Consider the following 23,103-nt stretch of genomic DNA (forward strand, 5'->3'; position numbering starts at 1 on the left):
CCTATGAAGATGCACGAATAATTCATGAAACAATGACCCCTTATTTTCTAGAATCTAAAGGAGTAGTATAAAGAAAAAAACAGAATTTTAAAGGAAATGATGAACTATTTATTAATAAGTTATGATTCACCTCAAAATATATAGGGGAAGCCATAATAAAAGCTTTTTTTTTTTTTTGCAAAATAGAATTCTGAATAGGAAAATTGGTAAAACACCCTATGAACTTTGGAAGGGTTATAAACCAAATTTAAAATTCCTGAGTGTAGGGATATTTATTGGTTATGCACAAAATAGTGCATATTTATTGGTTATAAACCAATAACAATGGATTGCATATTTATTGGTTATGCACAAAATAGTGCATATTTATTGGTTATAAACCAATAACAATGGATTGCATATTTATTGGTTATGCACAAAATAGTGCAACTTATTAGTTCTAGTATTAAAATTCAAAAATAATATTTTAGAACCAAATACTATCTTACAATCTCAAGATGTAGAATATTTTTAAACCATTTTTCCCCATAAAAGGTTTACAATGAATAAGGAAATTATGAGTGATAATTCAATTGCAATATCAAACACCAAAGAGTTAAACAAGAATATTGAAATATAATTTAAACAAAAAAAAAGCAAAAGAGCAAAAAAGGAAATTAGCATGGCTGATGGTATGTTTACATACTTGGTTGATGAAGATCCTAATCTATACTACCTATAAAAGAGCAAATGCCCCTTTTTTCTGGAATTTTCATTGGATGTTTTCTATCCCCCTTTTCTAAACATACAATGGGCATAAAGAGGGCATTTATGTCCCTTACTCTCATTTTAGAAACTGCCCACTTATAACTGTTTAGAAACTGTCCATGAATTATAAATAGTTTTGTCTTAGAGATAATGCCACGTGCAAATGCATGTACATGTTTACTAGTACTTAAAAAGAAGCCATAACTTCATCAAATGCAACCTTTTGGAAATAAGGTATTAATAGTGAATTAGAGTTTATCCTATCAAACTATACTTGGGAATTAGTTGATTTACCCAAAATGGCTTAAATAATTGACTATAAATGGGTTTTTAGAAATAAACTCAAAATTGATGGAACAATTGATAAATTTAAGGCAAATTTAGTTACTAAGAGATACAAACAAAGAAAAGGTGGAGATTATTTTGATAATTTTCATAAGTAAGTAGAATTGTCGCAATTAGAGTACTCTTAGCTATAGCCCCAATATATAAATTAATTATTCATAAATGGATGTCAAAATAGCAATTTTAAATGGAAACCTAGAGGAAGAAATCTATATAAACCAGCCTAAAAGATTCAAGGCTCCAAAACAAGAACATAAAGTATGTAAACTAATAAAATCATTATATGGATTAAAACAAGAACCAAAACAATGGCATAAAAAATTTGACACTATATTGAGTATTAAGCTCTAATGGTTTTGTCATAAATGACAGGATATCTGCGTCTACAAAAAATTTAATGGTGATTCTAGAGTCATAATGTGCTTCTAGAGTCATAATGTGCGTCTACAAAAAATTTAAAATCATTACCCGGTTAAATGCAGTTACCTAGGTAAGTTTTTCCAGGGAAACACTTATCCGGGTAAGTGCATTTACTCATGTTCTTTTATTTCTCAGGTAAATAAGGTAATGGCCATTTTAGTCATAAAAATCCATTATAAAAATCTATATAATGTGCTTCAAGTGTTAGCAGCTTTCTTCCTACGTGGGAATTTATTTACCCACCTAATAAACTTTCCCTAATCCCCACATTAATCTGAAAAATGAACATGGGATTCTTGGTCAATGGGAACCAAAATCCCATTGACCAACTTTCCCCCCTCTCAAAATCCAAAAAAAGAACGCCCCCTAAGAAATTTTTAATGTCTAAATTTGATATATAATATTTAGTCAAAGCAGATGTTATCTTAAAAATGAAAATTTATTAGACAAATAAATGTATTCTATTGTCTCAATCACATTATGTTGAGAAAATTAATTCTTAGAAGCTTTGGACAATTTGATATATAGTAATCCTATTAAACCCCCTCATGATCCTAGTATCCACTTGGTTAAAAATAAAGGCAATGTTGTATCTCAACTATAATACTCCAAAATCGTTGGTAGTTTGATATATTTGAAAAATTGCATTCGTCTTGATATTGCATATTCTAATAATCCCTCTATATTAGAAGGTTCCAATGATGCAAATTAGATTTCTAATTTAGAGTCTAATTCTACTAGTACTTATGTTTTCACATTTAGTGGGGGTGTTGTATCTTGGAATTCTTTGCATAGCTAAATCTACCATGAAATTTAAATTCATTACCTAAGAAAAGGCTAGGACTAAAGTTGAATGGTTGAGAAATCTCTTAAACAATATACCATTGTGTGAAAAGCCATTTCCCTCTTTTTCACTACATTATGATGTAGGAAGGGTTAAAAAGCATATTAGACATGACTAAATCAGACCTAGTAGCTGGCCGAATTTTTAAAATTTTTCTAACCCAACTTAAGAACGGGTTTCCCAATGATTTTGAAATCTGAAATTTCAGGATTGATTTTACATTTAATGAAACCATATTTAAAACAAATTAATTTATGAATAATTCATGTCCACCTGGCTGTTTGGTGATTGCCACTAGAAAGATGGATTTTTAGCTGCAGTCTATTAAAACTGCCGCCAGAGGCCAAACGACTGCCGCTAAAATATTCCTCCCGCCCTCTCTCTCTCTCTCAATCATCCCTCTCTCGCTCTGTCTCTTACTCAGTCGTCTCTCTCCTTCTCTATCCCTCTCTCTCAGTCGTCCCTCTCTCGCTCTCCCTCGCTCTCGGTCGTTCCTCTCTCGCTTTCCCTTGCTCTCAGTCATCCCTCTCTCGCTCTCCCTCGCTCAGTCGTCTCTCTATCTCTCTCCCTCAGTCGTCTCTCTCTTTCTCTCGCTCTCTCTCGCTAAGTTCTCTCTCTCTCTCTCTCGCACTCGTGCTCAAGCCAATAGAGAGTAACATGCCAAGATCGGGGCTAGGTTTAGGGTTAAGGTGCCACTAAAGGTGTATCACATCCCCAAAGTCCCCGAATTGGATCTCACTGGAATGGAAGGGGAGCTCAAGCAATACGTTGGCCTCTGGAAGGGAAAGCGCATCTCTGCCAATCTCTCTTTCAAGGTTGAGTTCGTTACCGAAATTGAAGGCCGTGGCACTGTCAAATTCTTCACCCACCTCAAGGAGGACGAGTTTGAGTACGTCGACGGCAATGATGATTGAGGTGTTATTCCTGACTAGCTTGGCTACTGTGGATGTTATTCCTCTGTTCCTTGCAACAGCTTTTGATCTACAAGTTGATGATCAAGATTCGGTGATATCATCCCTATCGTCTAGAGGAAAAGAGCAGCCTACTTCTGAAGCTGAACCTGCTGTTAGTATTCAGCATATTCCAAGTGGCATCAAAGTGCAATCATCAGGTATTCCAGGACTACCTTAAACTGTGCATTTATTACCTTTTCTTATGGGGATTGATTTGGGTATACCCCTAACAAGAATAGATTCAAAAAGAAAAATTAATTGTTTGAAATCATTGGCGGTATTTTTGTCTTTTAAAGCATGCACTTTCTGACTAATGATTAGAAGGATGCCCCCTTTATCAAAAATGAGATGTGCCCAAATCACTTCACATTTTAATAATATTTCGTATCTTGCTTATGTTAATTTAGCTAGAATCCTCCGTATGACTATTAGTGTAGTTAAAACCAAAGGATCTGAAGTCGAATATGAAGTATAAATAAGTAAATAATCCACTTTTGAGGAAATGGGGAAGGTGATAGGAGAAAATAAATCAATCAAAACATACGTATGCATCCATTACGTCTTAAATCAAAATTATGATAAGAAGTCGGCATTACTTTTGGTATTTATTTGATAAAGTTATGATGAGTTCCATCACATGTTGTTTTGCTTTGTGTGAATACTATCATCCACTTCTTCTTGAAGCAACAGCTTTCCTTCAATGACCGTATAGCAATCCACCCACCCACCCCCCTCTTTGGTAGTCTCTTGCTGCATACTTTACATAGTACAAGATATTATGGAGAAGTAAAGATTGTTTTATCCAAATCCACTGGAGAGATTATATTTTTGATCCTAAAACTAATGATTAACTTATATGAAGTTTTCATGGGACTAGCTCTGAAGTCATGATCTTTATTGAGATCCATTTCAACTTTACATGATTAAATCTGGATGCAAGATTGATTATATTGTTGTTTCTAACCAAGTTATTATAAACTTGAAGGTTATGTATAAATGGGTTTTGTGAAAACCCCTCTTTGTATATTTTGAAGTTTCTACAATGTTATGAGCTCTTACCTTGAGATTATTGAATGGAGAAAATAAAATAGTTCCAATGCAATCAATAACTCAATGCAAAAGATTTTCTTTGGTATGACATTTTTTCTACTCAGGGTGTATTCATCTTGTTTCCATCACAGACAAAGGAAAGAACTGATTATATGTTTGTCTCTTATGAAAGGGTTGCTGGTGGAGGATTGGAACCCATCCAAACAACTAATGAGGCCAGTAATTACTAAGGTCTGATGAATTGATTTTTTTTTTGATAGATAAAAAATTAATTCATTAATCAAAGGATATAGCAGTACAAATAACCCAACATAGAGAGGTACGAGGTGCAGCCTCAAAAAACACAAATTGCAACCTCAACAAACAATAATCAAAAGATATAGCTGTACAAGTAAATTGTTCGACATCATGGTAAATTGCAAGACAATTTGCAAATCCAAAGCTAAAGGGTTCTAGGGATGCCCTGTTAGGGAAATAGTTGTGGAGGTTCAAAGAGCAGCCTAAAAGTTTGTAGAGGAGGCTAATTGTTTCCAAGTATGGCTCTAGTAGAAGAGATTGGGAGATAGAAGATGTAAGGGCCCGTTTGGTTTGTGGGAATAGGGGTGTGGAATCAGAATTGGAATGGCCCATTCCTATTCCAACTGTTTGGTTGGGTGGAATTGGGATCCCGTTCCCATTCCTGGTTGAAGGGCATTCCCCCATTTGAGGGAATCGCCATACCCGCCCCCTCCCTTGGGAATGAGATTTCATTAGCTGATTCCTATTCCTGTTTGAATTAAACAGGCTATGGGAATAGACCATTCCAGTTCCTATTTTGGAGGATTTGATTCCAATTCCAATTCTGACTACAAACTAAACAGACAAAGGGTCCTTTATGAAGGGTGTAAAATATGATGTTGGTAATGGACAAAGGGTCCTTTTCTGGAAGGCAATTCAGAAAATTCATCCTCAGTTTATGAGATTGCTGTGAACAAGAGTGCAACAATATTTATCGAAAAAAAAAAAAAAAACAATAGTGCAACAATGGCTGAATGTATGCAAAGGCAGAATGGGTGTTGTGTTTGGAATCCTCAGTTCCAGAGGAACCTAAACGATTGGGAGGTGAGTTCCTTGATCGGTTTGTTACAGAATTTGTATACTAAGGACAAATGGTGCAAGGGAAGACAAAAGCAAGTGGATCTTAAAGAAATCAGGTGAATATTTTGTTAACTCTTTCTACAACAGTTTTACAAGGGAGGATGTGAAAGAAAGAAATAGCAGAATTTTCGTGGGGAGGCAGGGTTCAAAAGAAGAGGTGTTCAAAAAAGTATTTGGCATGGTATTTTCTTGATTGGCAAATCACTCTCTAATCAAAATCTGACACAAATTCTTTTTTTTTATCAGGATTTTCTTTTTTGTTAGGAACCTGTAAGATTCTTTTGTTTGTTATTGGGCTTATTGTAATTGGGTCAGTTTGGTTTTCCCTTGTACAGAATCTCATTGTACAGGGGTTACCCGTGTATCATGTTTTGGCTTATAATGAAATACTTTACCTTCCAGTTTCATAAACAAATAAAAAACAAAAAAAAACAAAAACAAAAAGGTATCGATTGATCTTGTTACTAACAGGGTGGCTCATTGGCTGAAGACCACAAAGGGGTTTGGGGATTTTAGTTAGAGAGTGGAGAGGTTCTGGTTGAGCTCTGTTGACTCCTGAAGACACAATCAAGTTCAATTTTGCTGATTGCTCATTGGGGAAACCAAGGCCTTCAGAGATTTGAGGTGTTTCCCAGTCACAAGGGCATTTCCCACTCTTTGAGGGGGGTTTGACTGATGTATGTTCCAAGCTTCATTAGAGTGGAAGCAGTAGGCAGTGTTTTAGAAGGCAGTGAGATGTACTCCATGAGGTGAGGCAAAGCCAAACTGCCTTGCCTCAACCTCGTTGAATACATAGTGAGAGGCTTAGGTCTCAGATTGGATGAGGCGCGTGCCTCATCTATACAACCTTATACTTCAGAAGAAAAATATTAAAAGCATATTAGTCTATGATATTCTCCAAAAGTTAAGAAAATTTGATTGTTTATTTGGCTGGACTAAAAAGATCTCACATATATTCATCCATGACACTTGAAAATGGGACCGATCAATCTACAAACTAAAATTGACAGTTATGGTTTTTTTTTAAATCAAAAAATAAAAATAAATAAAATAGAAATTATTAATAGAATAAAATCAAACAAAATTTTCAAACTCCTTTTTATCCACTGACACTTACAAGCCCTTTAGTTCTGATAAGGAAGTTGAATATGATGAAAAATACATTTAAAAAATAACAAATTAGTATATATTGAAAAATAGACTAGATTAAATGCAAATTAAGTAAAAATATTATTTTATTAGACAAAAAGGATATAAATGTAAAAAACAAAATAAAAACAAAAGAATATCATATTAAAAAGAACTTCCATTTAATAAAAAGTAAATATATAAATTGAGTAAAGAAATAAAGTGTATCCATATGTATGGATAAACTAGGAAGTATGCAAATTAAGTAAATGGGTTATTTGATTTAGATAAAGGGAAGGTTCAGGCACAAAGCAAAATAACAAATAAAATTTCAAAATCATAGGATACATGTTAAAACAATGTTTAACAAAGAAACAAATTAAAATAATTATATACATATGTATATATTCACACATGTATATGTGTGTTTGTATAAACAATATAATTTATACTTAGAGGTTTAGTGGGCTGACTCCTAATGTGCCCTTGAGGGTCTTTGGAAGGTTGTGGTTTGTGTTTTTTTCTCTGTTTCTATGTTGTTTATTGTCTCTTTCTTTTCCTATGGTTGTGGAAAGAGGATTTGTCAAGATATGTATCTGGAATTTGAAATCTATTTAATGTAAATATATATATCCTGATAATTGCTCATGCCAGATGTTAATTTGAGTAAAACTAAAATTGATGGTTTTAATACAATTTAGGCATGGGTATTGCTTGTCTTTATTAATTTTTAATTGATGCTAACTCTGTCTGTAGTGGCATCTTTGCCTCATTGGTTAAAGATTTCTTTTTATGTTGTCTATGCATTTTTAACTATAAGCTACTGTGACTATTCCTATGGAATTAAATGTCATTGCTCTTCAATCATCTTTTTCCTCTTTGATCATTCAAACAGGATGATTCATATCTTGAGAGTTACATCAGCACCATTGGAATTGACTTTGTAAGTGATTATTACATATTACTAAATCTTCCTCCTTACATAGGTGCATGGTGCTAAATTGTACTCCCACCTTTTATTTATAGAAAATACGTACTGTGGAGCAGGACGGGAAGACAATTAAGCTTCAAATTGTGAGTATAGTTAAAATTTTAGATGCATTATCTATTCTTGGTTGCTTATATGACAATGGCTATAAGCAGTGTAGCACACCAAATAGTTGTGTTCCTTATTGCCTAGAAGACTTATATGATATTGTTTGTTTTTAATTAATAGTTCTGAATTTTATTTGAGAAATGTTCATCAATCCTGGTGCTGCCCTAGCTGTGGGATAAGAGAATTATTGAAAGTGTGGAACTAAATTTCAATAGATTACCTTAAAAGGATCCAACTGCTCAAGATCGAGGAGAATTTCTGGTCCTGGGTCTAATGATCAGCCAACCTTGTTTTGTTTTTGCCCCAGATAATTTTATTGCAGAGCCCTCCCCATGAATATTGCTGAGCCAATGTTTTTTAGTAGGGTTATCCTAGCTAGAGCCTTTTATTTTAATTCACATTTGTGGTGTGTTTGCCACTGAAAGGGTGGATAGCTTCTGCTTGTCCCTCTGGAATTCATGGCATGATCATGTAATGAACCTTATTTCTAATATTGACTGATTGTTGACCACATATTGGAGTCAATTTGGTTTTTTGGGCACTCATACCTTTTTAGTTGGTGTTTTTTCATGTTAACCCATTCTGCTTGTATGAATTTTGCAGTGGGACACCGCTGGGCAAGAACGTTTCAGGACAATAACTAGCAGCTACTACCATGGTGCTCAGGGAATTATAGTCAGTCATTTCCCACTTCCTTTTCCTTTGTTTTTATAGCCACTCTCTCTACTTGTCATTGCAATTCAATTATCTCAAACTTGGTTGTTTCTTGGGCAGGTGGTATATGATGTAACAGATCAAGAGAGCTTTAACAATGTCAAACAATGGTTGAATGAAATTGACCGCTATGCTAGTGAAAATGTCAACAAGCTTCTGGTTGGGAACAAGTGCAACCTTACAACACACAAAGTTGTCTCTTATGGGACAGCTAAGGTATTACTGATAATTCCCATGCTTTTAGGTGACTACTTTTCTGTTGAAGCAACTCCTGCTCTTCTTGGAGATGTGAAAAATGGTTTCTTCATATTTTCTTTCTGTTGTTTTAGGCCTTTGCTGATGAAATTGGGATACCATTCATGGCTATGGCTGCTGAGGTCAAGAATAGGTACTGCTTATGCCTGCTTTCTATGCATTGGAATAATATCATATCGAATAAAAGGGGGGTTATATGAAATTGGCACACTGATGGAAATACTTGCATTCTCGCGAGAAGGCTTTGCAGTGTAGTATTATGATTATCATCCGTCGGTGTGACTTCTCACTTCTAGTCCAGCATTAGCTGGGTCTTTCAATTACATTTATTTATGTGGATGACCTTGTATCAGCTACCTATATTTCATTTCCTGTTTGGTTTTGGTGTCTGCAGGATGGCAAGCCAACCTACTATGAACAATGCCAGGTCTCCAGTGGTGCAGCTCCTAGGACAACCTGTTGCTCAGAAGACTGGATGCTGCTCCTCTTAGATTGAAATATTTATTGGTACTGTGTCGCCTGCTCAATGGCATGTAAAAGTAGTTGTCTTTTCTTTCTACTTGAGTTCTAAACGACTGATCACTTCCAACCCACTTTATCATGATTTGCTTTTCATTTTGGTTGCTTCAGATTGTTGCTAAAATCCATTCTTTTCAACTACTTGATTCTAAGAAGGCATGTACAAATCAGAAATATTAGTTGCAGTTATTTCTTTTCAGTGTTGCACCCTTCTATCATGACATAATATGTATGGCACATGGATGGATACCAATGCAATTTTGCTTCGCAAAACAATTTAATTTTACTAATTCGCAAAACAAATAATTGGCACATGGTGACCAATTATTTCATATCAATTCAGATCTAAAGCAAATATGTAGAGTAATAATTATTAAATACATAAGCAATGGAAGCTAATTGAACGTTGGCTCCATCTTACCTGATTAGGTTATAATAAATAAATTATTAAATACAAAAGCGAAATAGGCCATTCCGATTCCGATTTCAATCACGAACCAAACGGGTCCTTAATTCTGAAAATAGTATAGTTTAGCCATGATTTTGAAAACAGGACTGACCAGGTTATATAAATAAATATATATATATATATATATATATATATATATATATATATATTTTGGGCTGCCACTAAAAGTGCCATTTAGCGGCAGTCGGTTCATCTTTCTCGTAGTATTTTTAGTGCCAGTTTTTTGTTCTTTACCGGCAGTCGAGAAAACTGCCGCTAGAATTTCTAGTGACAGTATTTTTAGCGGCTTTTTGCCGACTGCCAGTAAAGTTTCTAGCGGCAGTTTTGGAGACCTTTGATTGCCACTAAAAGTCATTTTTCCCATAGTGCCAATGTAAGACCCAAACTGACCCCCCATAAAAAATGGCACAACAGTGAAATGGAATCAATTTGGCAATGTAGTTTCTACACTTCGAAACTCCAATCTTGGGATTGATGCAATAGTGTGAGCTTTCTTAGGTCTGATGTTTTTTTTTTTTTAATTGGCCATTTGGCAAGCTTTTTAGGGAAGATCTTTTGGTATCTCTAACAATCAAAAGGTGTAGTAAACTTTTGCATTCGAAAAATACTAAAAAGATCCATTTGGAGCTTTCCGAAAATTGCCCAAAACGGGCTTCTCACATCCTTTTGGCGCATTGACTTTTGGGCGATAGATCTACTACAGACCAAATGGGAAAAGACACAAATGTGGTCTGCTGGGCTTGTAAATAGCTAACAAACCACACGAAAAGACGTGTCAAACGGGGCCTAGTTAGGAACCGAAGGAAAACAGTCCCTAATAGGGCTGGAACGAACTAGGGTTTTATGGGAGCAAGGGAGTTGAGAAAGAGAGCTTAGGATAGAATGGTTTGTCCATACCTCTCTTCCCTTATACAAAGCACTCTCCTAGTCCTACAAGGAGCTAAATTCAAATTAGAATTAAATTAGGGTTTATCTTTATGGATAAACTCTATCTTATTAAGTTATCATGTGCCTACTTAATTAATTATTTTAGTAAAAAGCCTTAGGCCCATTTTCTTTAATAGCTCATTTTCCTATGCATTTTAAGGCCATGTAGGCTTGAACATTGTATGACATGGAATGCACAAAGGTCTCACACAAGTCAATAAGGGTTTAGTCCCACCCCTAGAAGAGGTTAGGTCGAATTCACTGCCCAAGGGTAGTAAACCTTTAGCTAATCAATTTGGGCTTAGTTGGGCCCAACATTTGCATATAATTAATACTTGGATTTAACCATCCTATGAAAACCCAAGGACAATGGATTTGTGTAAGATGAATCATATCAGGTAATCAGCACTATAATGGTCTCTTACACCTAATCTTTCGACCATAATCATTAAAACACTTCTCATAGATAGGGGTGAGCAAATGGGTAGATTCTACCCAGAATCGAATGGAACCGACCTTGAACTCACCCTACCCAATTTGTTACACGGTAGGGTTTGGTTCCAAATTTTTAGAACTAACCCCCACCTATGTCATTTCTAAAGGGATGAGATCCATCATATGGATGGCCGAACCTTGCAGGAAGGTTGGGCAAAATTTCAAAAATTTCTCTTTCTCCCATGTGGGAATCACATTCCCTATTTTGGAAAACTACATTTTCAATGATCAATCTTGAACCCTAAACCAGACCAGATCTTAAACCAAAAGGTAGGAGAGGGATATACCTAATACAGAGTAGTAGTAACTCCCAATGAAGGTGTTCACGCCCATGGAGATCACCAAAGACTACTCCCATTGAAGATGACACAGTGTAAGGTGGAGCAGAATCAACAAGGTGGTTCTTCAGCAAGAACTTGATTATTCACCAAGAATCCAATGGAGGGCGAGTGAGCACGACTTTAGATCAGTTTTTCTCCAAAAACTGATATCAAGAACCTTTCTTGATCGCTCCTACAAGTGGAGATCGAACTGGCAATGGTGGTAGCAACAGGAGAAGGTAAGAGCAGAAGATGGCGCCAGTCTAACTGCAGCTGTCTTCTCTCTTGTATCAGTAATCTGATTGGTAAATTGGGGTTTGCCCTCCTCCTCTATTTATAGCCTTAAAGAGAGGTTCTCATAATCACATTAGGAGTTTCCTAATCCAAATCTTGTATTTGGATCTGGACTCTCTTTAATAGATAAAGATAATCCCTTATCTTATCTACAGATATCAACCCTCCTAATCTGATTAGGAGCTTCTTGATCCAAATCTCTATCTGGATCTGGACTCTCTGAGTGGATAGGGGCAATCCCTTATCCTATCAGCTGATCTAAATCCCAAAACCGCCCCTCTTTAATTAATCATATTAAACCAGTTCAAATTGGGCTTTAGGCCTATTAATTCCATGTGCTCACTTATCCTCCAAACTGCTGCCCAATTGGGTATCCTTGTATGGCGTGGGACCCAAACATTGATCTACACATCAGCCACATGGGTTCAGCCCAGCCTCTGTTACAAGGCCTGGCTGAATTCACTGTAGGAGACAGTGAACCCCTGAGTCCATCACCATGGGCTCTTAATGGGCCCAACATTTACACTAAATGGTCCCTGAGTCAAGCCACCTTATAAAAACCCAAGGACTGTGGGCAGATGCAAGATTAGCCCATCAGGTGTTACCGTCAATGGTCTTACACTTAACCTCTCAGCCCATAATGATCAAATACTGCCCGACAAAAGAGGACCTCTCCCTCGGCTGCAAGGAACAGTGCTACACTCTCTACTTACATGGATCCTGAGAATTAAAACCTTTTGCAAACATTTTGAAACCATAATATATATATATATATATATGTATATCTCTATATAAATATATTTTACAAAACAAATTTCAACGGTTGAAATCGGATGTCGGCAGCTTTGATTTCCATTAGAGAGAGTGCATCCCTAATCATTCACTTTGTCCGACAAAGGGGCTGATCCTGTCATTATAATCACCCACTCAGATGAATTCTCAGACTGTTCCAACATACCCAGGTTTTGACCCCCTCTAAGGATCTCACTGATTGGCATATCAAAGATAGCCCAATCCGACACCTAGTGCAGTGTATCATAATCGAGTCTAGGGGTCAGGTGTAATATTCCAGTTTTTCCCATCTATCTCCAAGGTCCAGGGCAATAGTGGAATTCTGGTCTGGTTCAGGGTTTCAAGAAAACCCACATGGCATGTACCTTAGGTCTCACCCTAGCAGCTGAGACAAGCCACCCCAACCAACTTGGCGGCACATCAGTGTCAACTTTAGTAGGATAAATCTCCCCAGATCTATCCAACGACTTTGAAGATTCTAAACTAACACGAGTCTCATATGTGTCCAATTTAAGGGTATTACACAGAAACACACCATAATAACATGAATCAAATATATACTTTATTCATTTACATTAAATGTCATAAGGTACATCATATTCTGATTGGAGCTAAGAGCATACATTGTCTAACAATTTCCATGGTCTAAGGGTTTAGCCTACCCGAACCAACCTTGGTTGGCCTTGGTGGAACCGAACTTTTCATGAAATAAACCCCTAAATATTTTTAAGGATGTAAAGATTTGAACCCAAGCACTCATGGTCACAAAAACCATGGTCTCAGTTGACCATTGAGTTACTAAAGTGATTTGATCATTTGTTTTCATTTTAATATTTGAATGTGTATAATAAGTAATGTAAATAAGGTAATATTTACAAAATTTAAATTATAATGACAAAATTCGAACCATATATTAATATATTATGATAATCTACATATTAATTTACTCAATTTAATCAATAAAGATAATATAATTAAGCTTTAAACTATATGTTATCATTATTGAAAATCAAGTTTTTAAAGACATGTTTCATTTTTTAATGGGGGAGATTAAAGAAAGAATAGGTTCCATGGGTAGAACCTAGAACCAACCTCAGAACCACCAAGGCTAGAACCAACCCTGGTTTCAATTCCAAAAACTCAGAACCGACCCCCACAAGGTAGGTTCTAGGTTCTGCCATGAAACCGAACCAAACCGGTCCATGCTCACCCCTACTCATAAGGAAGGACCTCTTCCCTGATTGCCACAATCTCTATTTAGATAGATTTTGGGATTAAAACCTTTTGCAAACATTTTTCGTATAATAGTAATATAACATATTAAATACATTTTGCAAATTAAATTTCAAATGTACTTGAAATCTATTGCCAATAGTTTAGGTTTTCATAAAAGAGAGTGTAAATCCTAATATTTACTTTGTCTGACAAATGGACCAATCCTATCATTATGATTATCTACTCAAGTAATTTTTTTAAACTAACCCAACATGCTTAGATATTTGACCTATGATGGATCTCACTGGTTAGCACATCAAAAACAATTCAGTCCAAAACCTACCCACTTTCCACTTCCATTCAGTGTAAGTGGTTAACTCTAATTCTAAACAAGGAACACATGGCTATTTATTGAATAGAAAAATTACTCACATACTAAGTACAGGTTTTAAACAAAATAGATCAAATTAATGGCCCTATACACGACTACTTGTAAAGAAAAATTATTCACCTGAAAATATGTAGGCCCATATTCTTTCTAATTTAATTATTTTTTAATTTGAATAAAAGACTCTCAAAGGTGTAGGTTCCATTATTTTGGTATGAAATAGGTTTTCAATTACAAATTAAATGTTCAATAACAAAATTAAATTAGATATTCCAAATAAATAATATATTTCAAACAAATTTATATTTAGGGGTAGTAGCCCTATACTTAGTACAGTGTGTCAAACAAAATTTATCAGAATATATGAATAAAAAATTACCATAATACTAGCCCCGTACTTAGTATGAATGTCATTTTCCAGTTATGCTTAATAAATACCTATTGCATTAAAATTTAATATTTTATATTCATATACATTTATTATACATATGTAAGGTAAAAATAATTAGGTTTTTTAAAATGTTTTAATTTTTTGGCCATTTTAAACACAATAAAATGGTTTTAGATTAAATCCAAATCTGATCCACAATCTGACGTGATAATTGGAGATGGATGCGAATCTAGAGGTTTCCTAATTAGATGCAAATGTGGATGCAACTAGATCCAATCTAAATCTATTCCATTTACAACCCTATATTCAAGCAATCTTTTTAGGTTAATTACATGCATATGAATTTTAATTTTTATCAATTAATTTTAATTTTTATTGATATAATTATTTCTAAATTTAAATGGACTTTAAATTAATGTTCTTAGGATTTGAGATTGCAAATGGTATCTATTAAAATTGAAACTCAATTGGTCTAAGAAAGTTCAAGCCCAACACAAAATGTCAACAAAACCATGGCAAGGAGACAGACAACCCAAAATGTGAATGAAATTGTGTCTAGAATGGTCATAATTAAATGGAGAAAATTCGGAGCTCCCCATTCCCCCAAGGATAGGGATAATAAGGCTAGGATTTCCAATCCCGTCGAGGCCGGTATTGGGCATTGTACAAGGCAGATAAGGCCATTCCTAGCCTTCAAGTCGAGCCCATTCAAATTTTGACAAAAGCCCAACCTAAGCCAACCCAAGTCACACCCCTAGTACTGAAGTACCAAACATGTCTACAATGAGGTACCGCCGTATCTCACCTCTAGTACTGAAGTACTAGCTAGATTTGTTAAAGCATTAGGACACATAATGACTTCTCTGAAGCAATGTTGCAACCAAACTACCCAATCACGTGCCAGTTAGGACATGATTTAGCTTGAAGAGTTATGATGATAGAGAGGGAATCATATTTCAAGTAGATTTGTCGTCTATGAGTGCAACTCGGGTTGACCTGACTTAGCACTTTAAACTGCTTTGGGCTTGGGCCACTGAGCTAGGGCACACAAAGTTTGACAAAAGCCCAACCAAGCCCTCCAAGTTGCACCCCTATTCGTCAATATCCCCTATACCAAGCTCTCCAAAGGCCTTAGCTCACAATACAATATTGTCATCTGTGAAAGTGCCCAGAAAGTGCCCAATTAGCCTTGGTACCAATTGCTGCTTTTAAAAACCAGCCCAAAAACAAAACCGTTCTGGCCACTAATTCCTAGATTAAATGATGCAACCATTCAGTCTCAACCCCAGTCAAACTGTTTTTAGGTCCAAAATTAGACCCAAATCCATGACTAGTTCTCAACTCGATTCAACCATCTGGTCCGGTCTAGTTTTCAAAACCATGGATCCATTACCATTGTGGTCTTAAATAATTCTTCCAAAGGAGACAGTTCCCATGTTACCCTTGACTACTTCATTAGTATTGACTTTGATCCAACCCTAAGGGCCTGACGGGGAGGCAACCTTCACGGCAAAGGGTTCTCTTATGAGTGGATTATTGATTTTTTTAATGAATCCTGATGTAGGGTGATTTGACCCGACCTCGTAGCATGGGGACATGTGGACATGACCTGACATAAGTGACAACTCAGCGCGACAGCCTGGCCACAACTCGGCGTAACAAGCTCGCCGAGGCTCGACCAAACGACGCGGCGGGTGTGACAACTCGCCGAGAAGCAAGGCCCAGCTTGCCCCAAGCCTGAGGGTGGAGCGCCCCGAGCTTCCCCCGTGCAAAGGAACCCGAGCTCCCCTTGAGACCTGAGTTCCTCCTAAGGGGCTCCGAGCTCTCCCTTCCTAAGAAGGGAGCACCCCAACATTTGGCTAAGTGTCCCGAGGGAGAAACACCTCGGGACAGTACCGTCAAAACTCCTATTCGTACTTGCTTAAGGCTCACCTCCAGTGCGAGCACCTCGGCACCTCGGGGCAAGACAAACCATCCCCAGGCAGTTCGGTGCAAAGTAGCTCGGCAGCTTGCAGGGGAAATCCGCCTGACATCTGTACCTCCCGGATCCGGTGGCAGTGCCCGCATCCCTTGTCAGGCGGCATTGTGCCTACCGTCTCTAAAAAGCATGGCACGCCTGACGAGTCCGTACCCTACAGCAGCAGCCTGCACCTGTCACCTCAGCCCTGGGAGTAACAGCTAGGGCAGTGGCGGTTACACCTGATGTGACTGAGCTCCGGTATAAGAGGACCCCAACCCTCACGAAGCAAAGGTATTGAAGCTAGCACTTTCAACACTCTTAGCTCCCCGGGAATCCTTCATGTTCCTCTTCATCTCAGGTGCCGTCTGTCACAACTAGGAGCCAAGTTTCAGCCAACTAGGAGTGCACAGATCGTGCTGCATCATTTGGCATCGTCTGTGGGAAACGCTTCAAAAGGCCTTCCTCTAAGTTCTGTGCAACTCTCTCCAAAGAACTCATCAGCATCACCGACACCTAAGGCTTCCTCCAGCAACGCCGGACGCTGGAACACCCCTAAGGAACAACCCCAGTTACCCACCGTCCGCATCGAGTAGTTCACCGCCCCCCTCTCTATGGACAGGGTCCCCAATCTGAATGTGCCTCAAACGGTGGCACCCGTAACTGTTCCACTGCCCTCTATAGTCAGAACAACCTTCCTGAACCCACCATCCTCCCTCCGGTGGCCAGCCAAGGTTAGCTTGATGATCTGATGTAGTGCATGTGAGCCATGCAGGCTCAGATGCAACAGTTCCAACAACTCCAGTTCCACCAGCAGCTGCGCAGCCAACCAAGCCTCACCGTCGATGTGAACTTCCTTCCCGCTGAGGAGAGATCTCGGTATTGTCCCATGGAAGGAAGGAAAGACCCCCTACCCCCGCCTCGCGGCCTACAGTTAGGTCGGGGGCTTCCCAGCCAATTAGGCCAGTATCACCTTAGCATTCGCAGTTCGAACCTCCGCTTGCTGAAAACCGGTTCAAAGTGTTGGCTGACGACCTGGAACAAGGTCCCTCTGTTCACAGCTACCAACAGTCCTCTGAGCTTTTCCCTGGGCCCATCGAACCCAATAATACCGAGGCCAGCAGCACCAACACCAAGCCGACTAAGAAGCAGCGAAGGCGTCGCTGAGCTCCCCGAACTGCCACCCGTGACCTGCCCAAGCTCAGAGGCAAGGTAGAGGTAAGTTTGAGCGAGGTAAAAGCTACACCGCTTCTTTCAGTTTCCTCCCCCCTGTCACCAGAGCTCCTTGCTGTCCCCATGCCAAGGGACTTTAAGCTCCCCCCGCTGGACAAGTACGATGGGTCCTTCGATCCCAATGACCACGTGGACGCCTTTCAGTCCCAAATGCATTTGGCCAGAGCGAGTGAGTCTTGCATGTGCGTGGCCTTCTCCACCACTTTCAAAGGAGTAGCCCGCACTTGGTACCGAAACCTCACGCCAGGTTCAATAAGGAGCTGGGCGCAGTTCGTACAGGTCTTCACCTCCCACTTCGTCACCAGTAAAAGGTGTCCGAGGATGCAAGAAAGCCTCCTTAGCATAGTCCAGAGGGAAGGAGAGTCCATCCGGAACTACATCAAGCGGTTTAATGACGTTTGCCTGCAAATACCCGACCTAAACCCTGCAGTTTGGCTCACTGCAGCCAAGAGGAGCATCACCCACAAGGAGCTCAAGTGGCACGTGGTTGTCAACCAACCCAAGACCGTGACCAAGTTCCTCAAACTCGCAGATCGGTTCATAGGGACAGAGGAGGAGATCAACCAGAAGGACGAGCAGGCCCTTGAAAAAAGAAAAAGGGAACCGGAGCCCCCAGCAGGGGCAAGGCCAATTCAGCCTTTCCGAGCTCCAGCAGCAGAAAGGGATTATACGCCCCTCAACGCAAAGCGGGTCGAGATCCTCATGGTGACCAAGGATGCCCCATATATGAAGTGGCCACCTCGGCTTAAGGCCGATCCCAATGCTAGGAATAAAAATTTGTATTGTAGTTTTCATAGAGATCACGGTCATAGTACTGAAAATTGTAAGAACCTCCGCGACGAGATAGAAGAACTTATCCATCACGGATATCTAAGAAATTTTGTACAAAACAACAATAATAATAAAGAAGGTCGGTAGGGGGAGCAAAGTAAAGAGGCTCCCGAGTCCAGCAGACAAGCAGAACAACCGCAGAGGCAGCCTCCCGACGGGAGACCAGTCCGGGGGACCACCCATGTAATTGTCGAAGGATCAATTGTCGCGGGCTGCACTTCAGCTGCAGCTCGGTCATCAGCTCGCGAAGCCGCCAGGGAAGAGCTTAACCCCCCGAAGCGGCCAAGGATGGAGAAACCGATCTTCTTCATAGAAGATGATGCGCGAGGAGTCCATTATCCCCATGATGATGCGCTCATCATAAAGATAAAGATCAACGACTTCGAGGTCAGGCATGTCCTTGTCGACTAGGGCAGCTCGCCAGACATTCTCTTCAAGGCGGCCTTCGATCAGCTCCAGCTCCAGGAAAGTGACCTAAAGCCTGCAAACACTCCACTAGTGGAATTCAACGGTGAGGAGGTCTGGCCTTTAGGGAGAGTCACTGTACCAGAAGAGGTTGGAACATGGCCTAGTGTGGTAAGGCTCAATCATGAGTTCCTGGTGGTCGTGACCCCCTCCCCGTATAATTCAATAGTAGGTCGGCCCATCACCCATGCCTTACGAGCAGTAGTCTCCACCTACCACCTGGCGATGAAGTTCCCTACAGACTTTGGAGTCGGAGTGACGCGGGGCGATCAGCTTGAGTCCCGCAAGTGCTACGTAACCGCCCTCAAAGGAAAGGCCAAAGTAGCAGACGACCTCGAGCTAGAGTGACCTACGGAGCAGTTCGCGGAGCAAGCCGCGCCTACCAAAGAGACCATCCCCATCCCGGCTTCGGCAAGGGACCCAACTCGGGTACTTCAGATCGGCGCTTCTATTGAGGAACCCCTGCGGTCTCAACCGGTAAGTTTCTTACTCAAAAATTTAGATGTTTTTGCATGGTCAGCGACATAAATGCCCGGCATAGACCCCAACATTATAACTCATAGGCTCAACACTGATCCTGTAGTTAGGCCCGTTAGACAAAAGAAACGCAACCTAACTCCAGAGTGATGGAGGGCAATTGACGATGAGGTCGAGAAGCTCCTTGCAGCTGATTTTATTAGGGAAGTTCATTACCCGAGCTGGGTGGCCAACCCCGTTCTGGTGAAAAAGGCAAACGGTGAATGGCGCATGTGCGTCGACTACACCGACCTGAACCGAGCTTGCCCAAAGGACTGCTTCCCACTTTCTAGGATCGACCGTCTAGTGGACGCGACCTCGGGGCACAAGTTGCTGAGCTTCTTGGATGCCTATTCGGGCTACAATCAGATCAGGATGGACCCAACTGATGAAGAGAAAATTGCCTTCATAACCGAGTTCGGCCTGTACTGTTACAAGGTCATGCCCTTCGGGTTGAAAAACGCTGGGGCCACTTTCCAAAGACTTGTAAATAAACTGTTTGACCCACTAATTGGCAAAAACGTAGAGTGTTATGTAGACGACATGGTCGTCAAAACCCAATTTTCACATGATTTAATACAAGATTTACATTCAGTTTTTGAAATTTTGCATAGATTTAATATGAAACTAAATCTGAACAAGTGTGTCTTCGATGTCACCTCGGGTAAATTCCTAGGATACATCGTTAACCGGCGAGGCATTGAGGCCAACCCAGACAAAATCAAAGCCAACCTAGAAATGAGACCACCTCGGAAATTAAAGGAGGTTCAAAAGTTGAACGGCCGGTTAGCCGCCTTGAGCCAGTTCAAGTCCAAGTCAGCAGATCGCTGCCTGCCCTTCTTTAAGGCCATAAAGAGCAAAGGTTTCGAATGGACCAAAGAGCGCCAGCTCACATTCAACGAGCTCAAAAGGCACCTCTTCAGCATCCTAGACTTAACCCGACCCGAAGAGGGTGATGTTTTAGAGCTATACCTCTCGACAAGTGACGAGGTGGTCAGCTCGGTACTAATAAGAGAAGTAGATTGGGTCCAACAACCTATCTATTATGTTAGTAAAGTGTTGCAGGGATCAGAGACAAGGTACCTAGAGATAGAAAAGTTAGCCTATGCACTGGTCATAGCAGCCCGAAAGCTCTGCCCGTACTTCCAAGCTCACACCATCGTTGTCCTTACCAACAAACCTCTGAGGCAAGTATTGCTCAAGCCCGAGGTCTCGAGAAGGCTGACAAAGTGGGCCATCGAGCTCAACGAATACGAACTCCAGTATAAGCCGCGAACTGCTATCAAGGCTCAAGCCTTAGCAGATTTTGTCGCAGAATGCACCTTTAGCTCCGAAGTCCCCAGGCCGGCAGAACACGAGGCCCCCAGTGCGGGTGAGCCGGGGTTCCTAGTTTGGTTGAGCTCGAGCGTCGTGAAGTAGCAACCAGCACGATCTCTCTCCTAGTTAGGCCAAGCACGAACTAGGACGAGGAACCATGGATTCTTCATGTAGATGTGTCATCAAAACGGCAGGGCAGCGGAGCTGGGATCGTTCTGTATGGGCCAAGTGGTGTGAAACTGGAGTACGCCCTATGCTTTGAGTTCGCAGCATCCAACAACGAAGCAGAGTATGAGGCGCTACTAGCCGGACTGGATCTAGCAAAGGAAGTGAAAGCCAAGCACATTGTCGTCTGCAGCGATTCCCAGCTCGTGGTCAATCAGGTTATGGGTGAGTACGAAGCTCATGAGCCAACCATGGTAGCTTACTTGGCCAAGGTAAGAGGGGCTCTACTCAACTTCCGGTCACACTTCATCCAGTAAATCTCGAGATCAGAGAACGCTGAGGCCGATGCCCTATCCCGGTTAGCTAGCACTGGTGATAACACCATGAGGACTGTGTATATAGAGAACTTGCCTCGGCCTAGCATTCTCAGGGGGCAGAGGAGGTCGCTCCCGTTGTTCAAGCAGAGCCGAGCTGGATTGATCCTCTCACGAGCTTCCTGCTACATGGGACCCTCCCCGCAAATTGTAATGCCGCCAGGAGGGTAGAGCGTCAAGCAGCCAAATACGTCATGATAGACAGACGGTTGTACCGAAGATCCTACACACTCCCCTACCAGCGCTGCCTGCGACCCTTTGAAGCCGAGCTCGTCCTCCGCGATACTCATGAGGACCTGTGCGGTGGACACTTGGGGGGCAAAGCCCTCACTTAGAAGGCACTACGGCAGGGGTATTATTGGCCAACGATGAAGGCAGATGCGACCGAGCTCATCAAAAAATGCGACAAGTGTTAGAAACACGCCAACATCCACCATCGGCCTACCGCCGACCTAAAATACCTCACTAGCCCGTGGCCATTTGCACAATGGGGGACTGACTTACTCGGGCCATTCCCACCAGCAACAGGACAAAGGAGGTTCATGGGGTGGCAGTTGACTATTTCACGAAGTGGGTCAAAGCTGAACCTCTCGCAACAATCACAACCCGGAATGTGCTGAACTTCTTTTGGAAGAACATAGTGTGTCATTTCGGATTACCTCAGGTACTGATCTCCGACAATGGTAAGCAATTTGAAGACATCAAATTCCAAAACTGGTGCCAAGACATGGGAATTCAGCAGAACTTCACCTCAATGGCACACCCTCAGGCAAACGGTCAGACAGAAGTCACAAACAGAGCTATTCTTCGCGGACTAAAGGTGTGCCTAGACCGAGCTAAGGGACTATGGGCAAATGAGCTGCCTAGTGTATTATGGGCCTATCGTACCACGAAAAAGACCGCCATAGTAGAAACACCCTTTAACCTCACCTACGACACCGAAGCAGTCATTCCAGCCGAGATTGAAGAACCCTTGCTGAGACTAGAAGCATATGATGACAAGGCAAATGAAGACGAGATACGTACCAACCTCGACTTACTTGACGAAGTACGGGACCTCACATACATCAGAACCGCGGCCTACCATCAAAGGGTAGCTCGGTACTATAACACCAGGGTCAAAAAGCAGACTCTTTGCGTTGGCGACCTAGTTCTCCATAAGGTTATGGTGCTTGAGCCCGGTGTTGGTAAGCTCGGTCCGAACTGGGAAGGACCCTACCGAGTAAAGCGAGTACTCAGAGAAGGAACATACGAGCTCGAAACCCTAGAAGGGAAACAAGTACCTCGGGCATGGAATATTGTCAACCTAAGGTAGTATTACCTATAAATAATCGAGTGGACCACGTGTCACTCTCTGAGCCTAAGGGCCAAAATGCCGAGCTAACAAAGACCTTGCCGCAATAAAACCCAGTCGCTTCTATGACATGGACGAACTCCAAGAGCAGACCACGAGTCATTCTTAGGGCTTAAGGGCCATAATGCCGAACTAATAGACTCTGGCATAATAACCTAGTTGCCTCTATGACACGAGTGAATTCTAAGGGTGGCTGAAGCCACTCCCCTCCCGGCCAAGGGGCTAAAACACCAAGCTGACCAAGGAGCTTGGCACCACAATACATAATGTATAGAGGGTGCAAGCAGACCAGTAGATTCCGCGACGCTTAGCTCACCTCGGCGAACAACCAGAAGACAGTTTGGGCATATGCCTTACTATGTTAATCACCTTGATGTACGCCACAAGACAGT

General features: G+C 40.7%; 1 protein-coding gene across 1 annotated transcript; it reads left to right on the forward strand.

Moving 5' to 3' along the window:
• Positions 1-2,666: 2,666 nt before the first annotated feature.
• Positions 2,667-9,405, forward strand: LOC104610617 (ras-related protein RABD2a-like). Its single transcript, XM_010277320.3, has 8 exons — positions 2,667-3,467; positions 4,532-4,590; positions 7,520-7,567; positions 7,651-7,698; positions 8,324-8,395; positions 8,495-8,650; positions 8,764-8,822; positions 9,084-9,405. Exons 1-8 carry the CDS (start codon positions 3,260-3,262, stop codon positions 9,178-9,180), a joined length of 747 nt encoding a protein of 248 aa, XP_010275622.1. The 5' UTR covers positions 2,667-3,259; the 3' UTR covers positions 9,181-9,405.
• Positions 9,406-23,103: the final 13,698 nt, after the last annotated feature.

Source organism: Nelumbo nucifera, chromosome 6 (assembly GCF_055504915.1).
Source record: "Nelumbo nucifera cultivar China Antique chromosome 6, China Antique-T2T, whole genome shotgun sequence".
In the NCBI taxonomy this organism is placed as follows: Eukaryota; Viridiplantae; Streptophyta; class Magnoliopsida; order Proteales; family Nelumbonaceae; genus Nelumbo; species Nelumbo nucifera.

Bases quoted from the DNA above. Each gene is read 5' to 3' on its own strand.
- LOC104610617 (XM_010277320.3), top strand. From the start codon at position 3,260: ATGATGATTGAGGTGTTATTCCTGACTAGCTTGGCTACTGTGGATGTT. The intron at 4,591-7,519 runs GTCTGATGAATT...TCATTCAAACAG, and splicing joins TGAGGCCAGTAATTACTAAG to GATGATTCATATCTTGAGAG. The intron at 7,699-8,323 runs GTGAGTATAGTT...TGAATTTTGCAG, and splicing joins AGACAATTAAGCTTCAAATT to TGGGACACCGCTGGGCAAGA.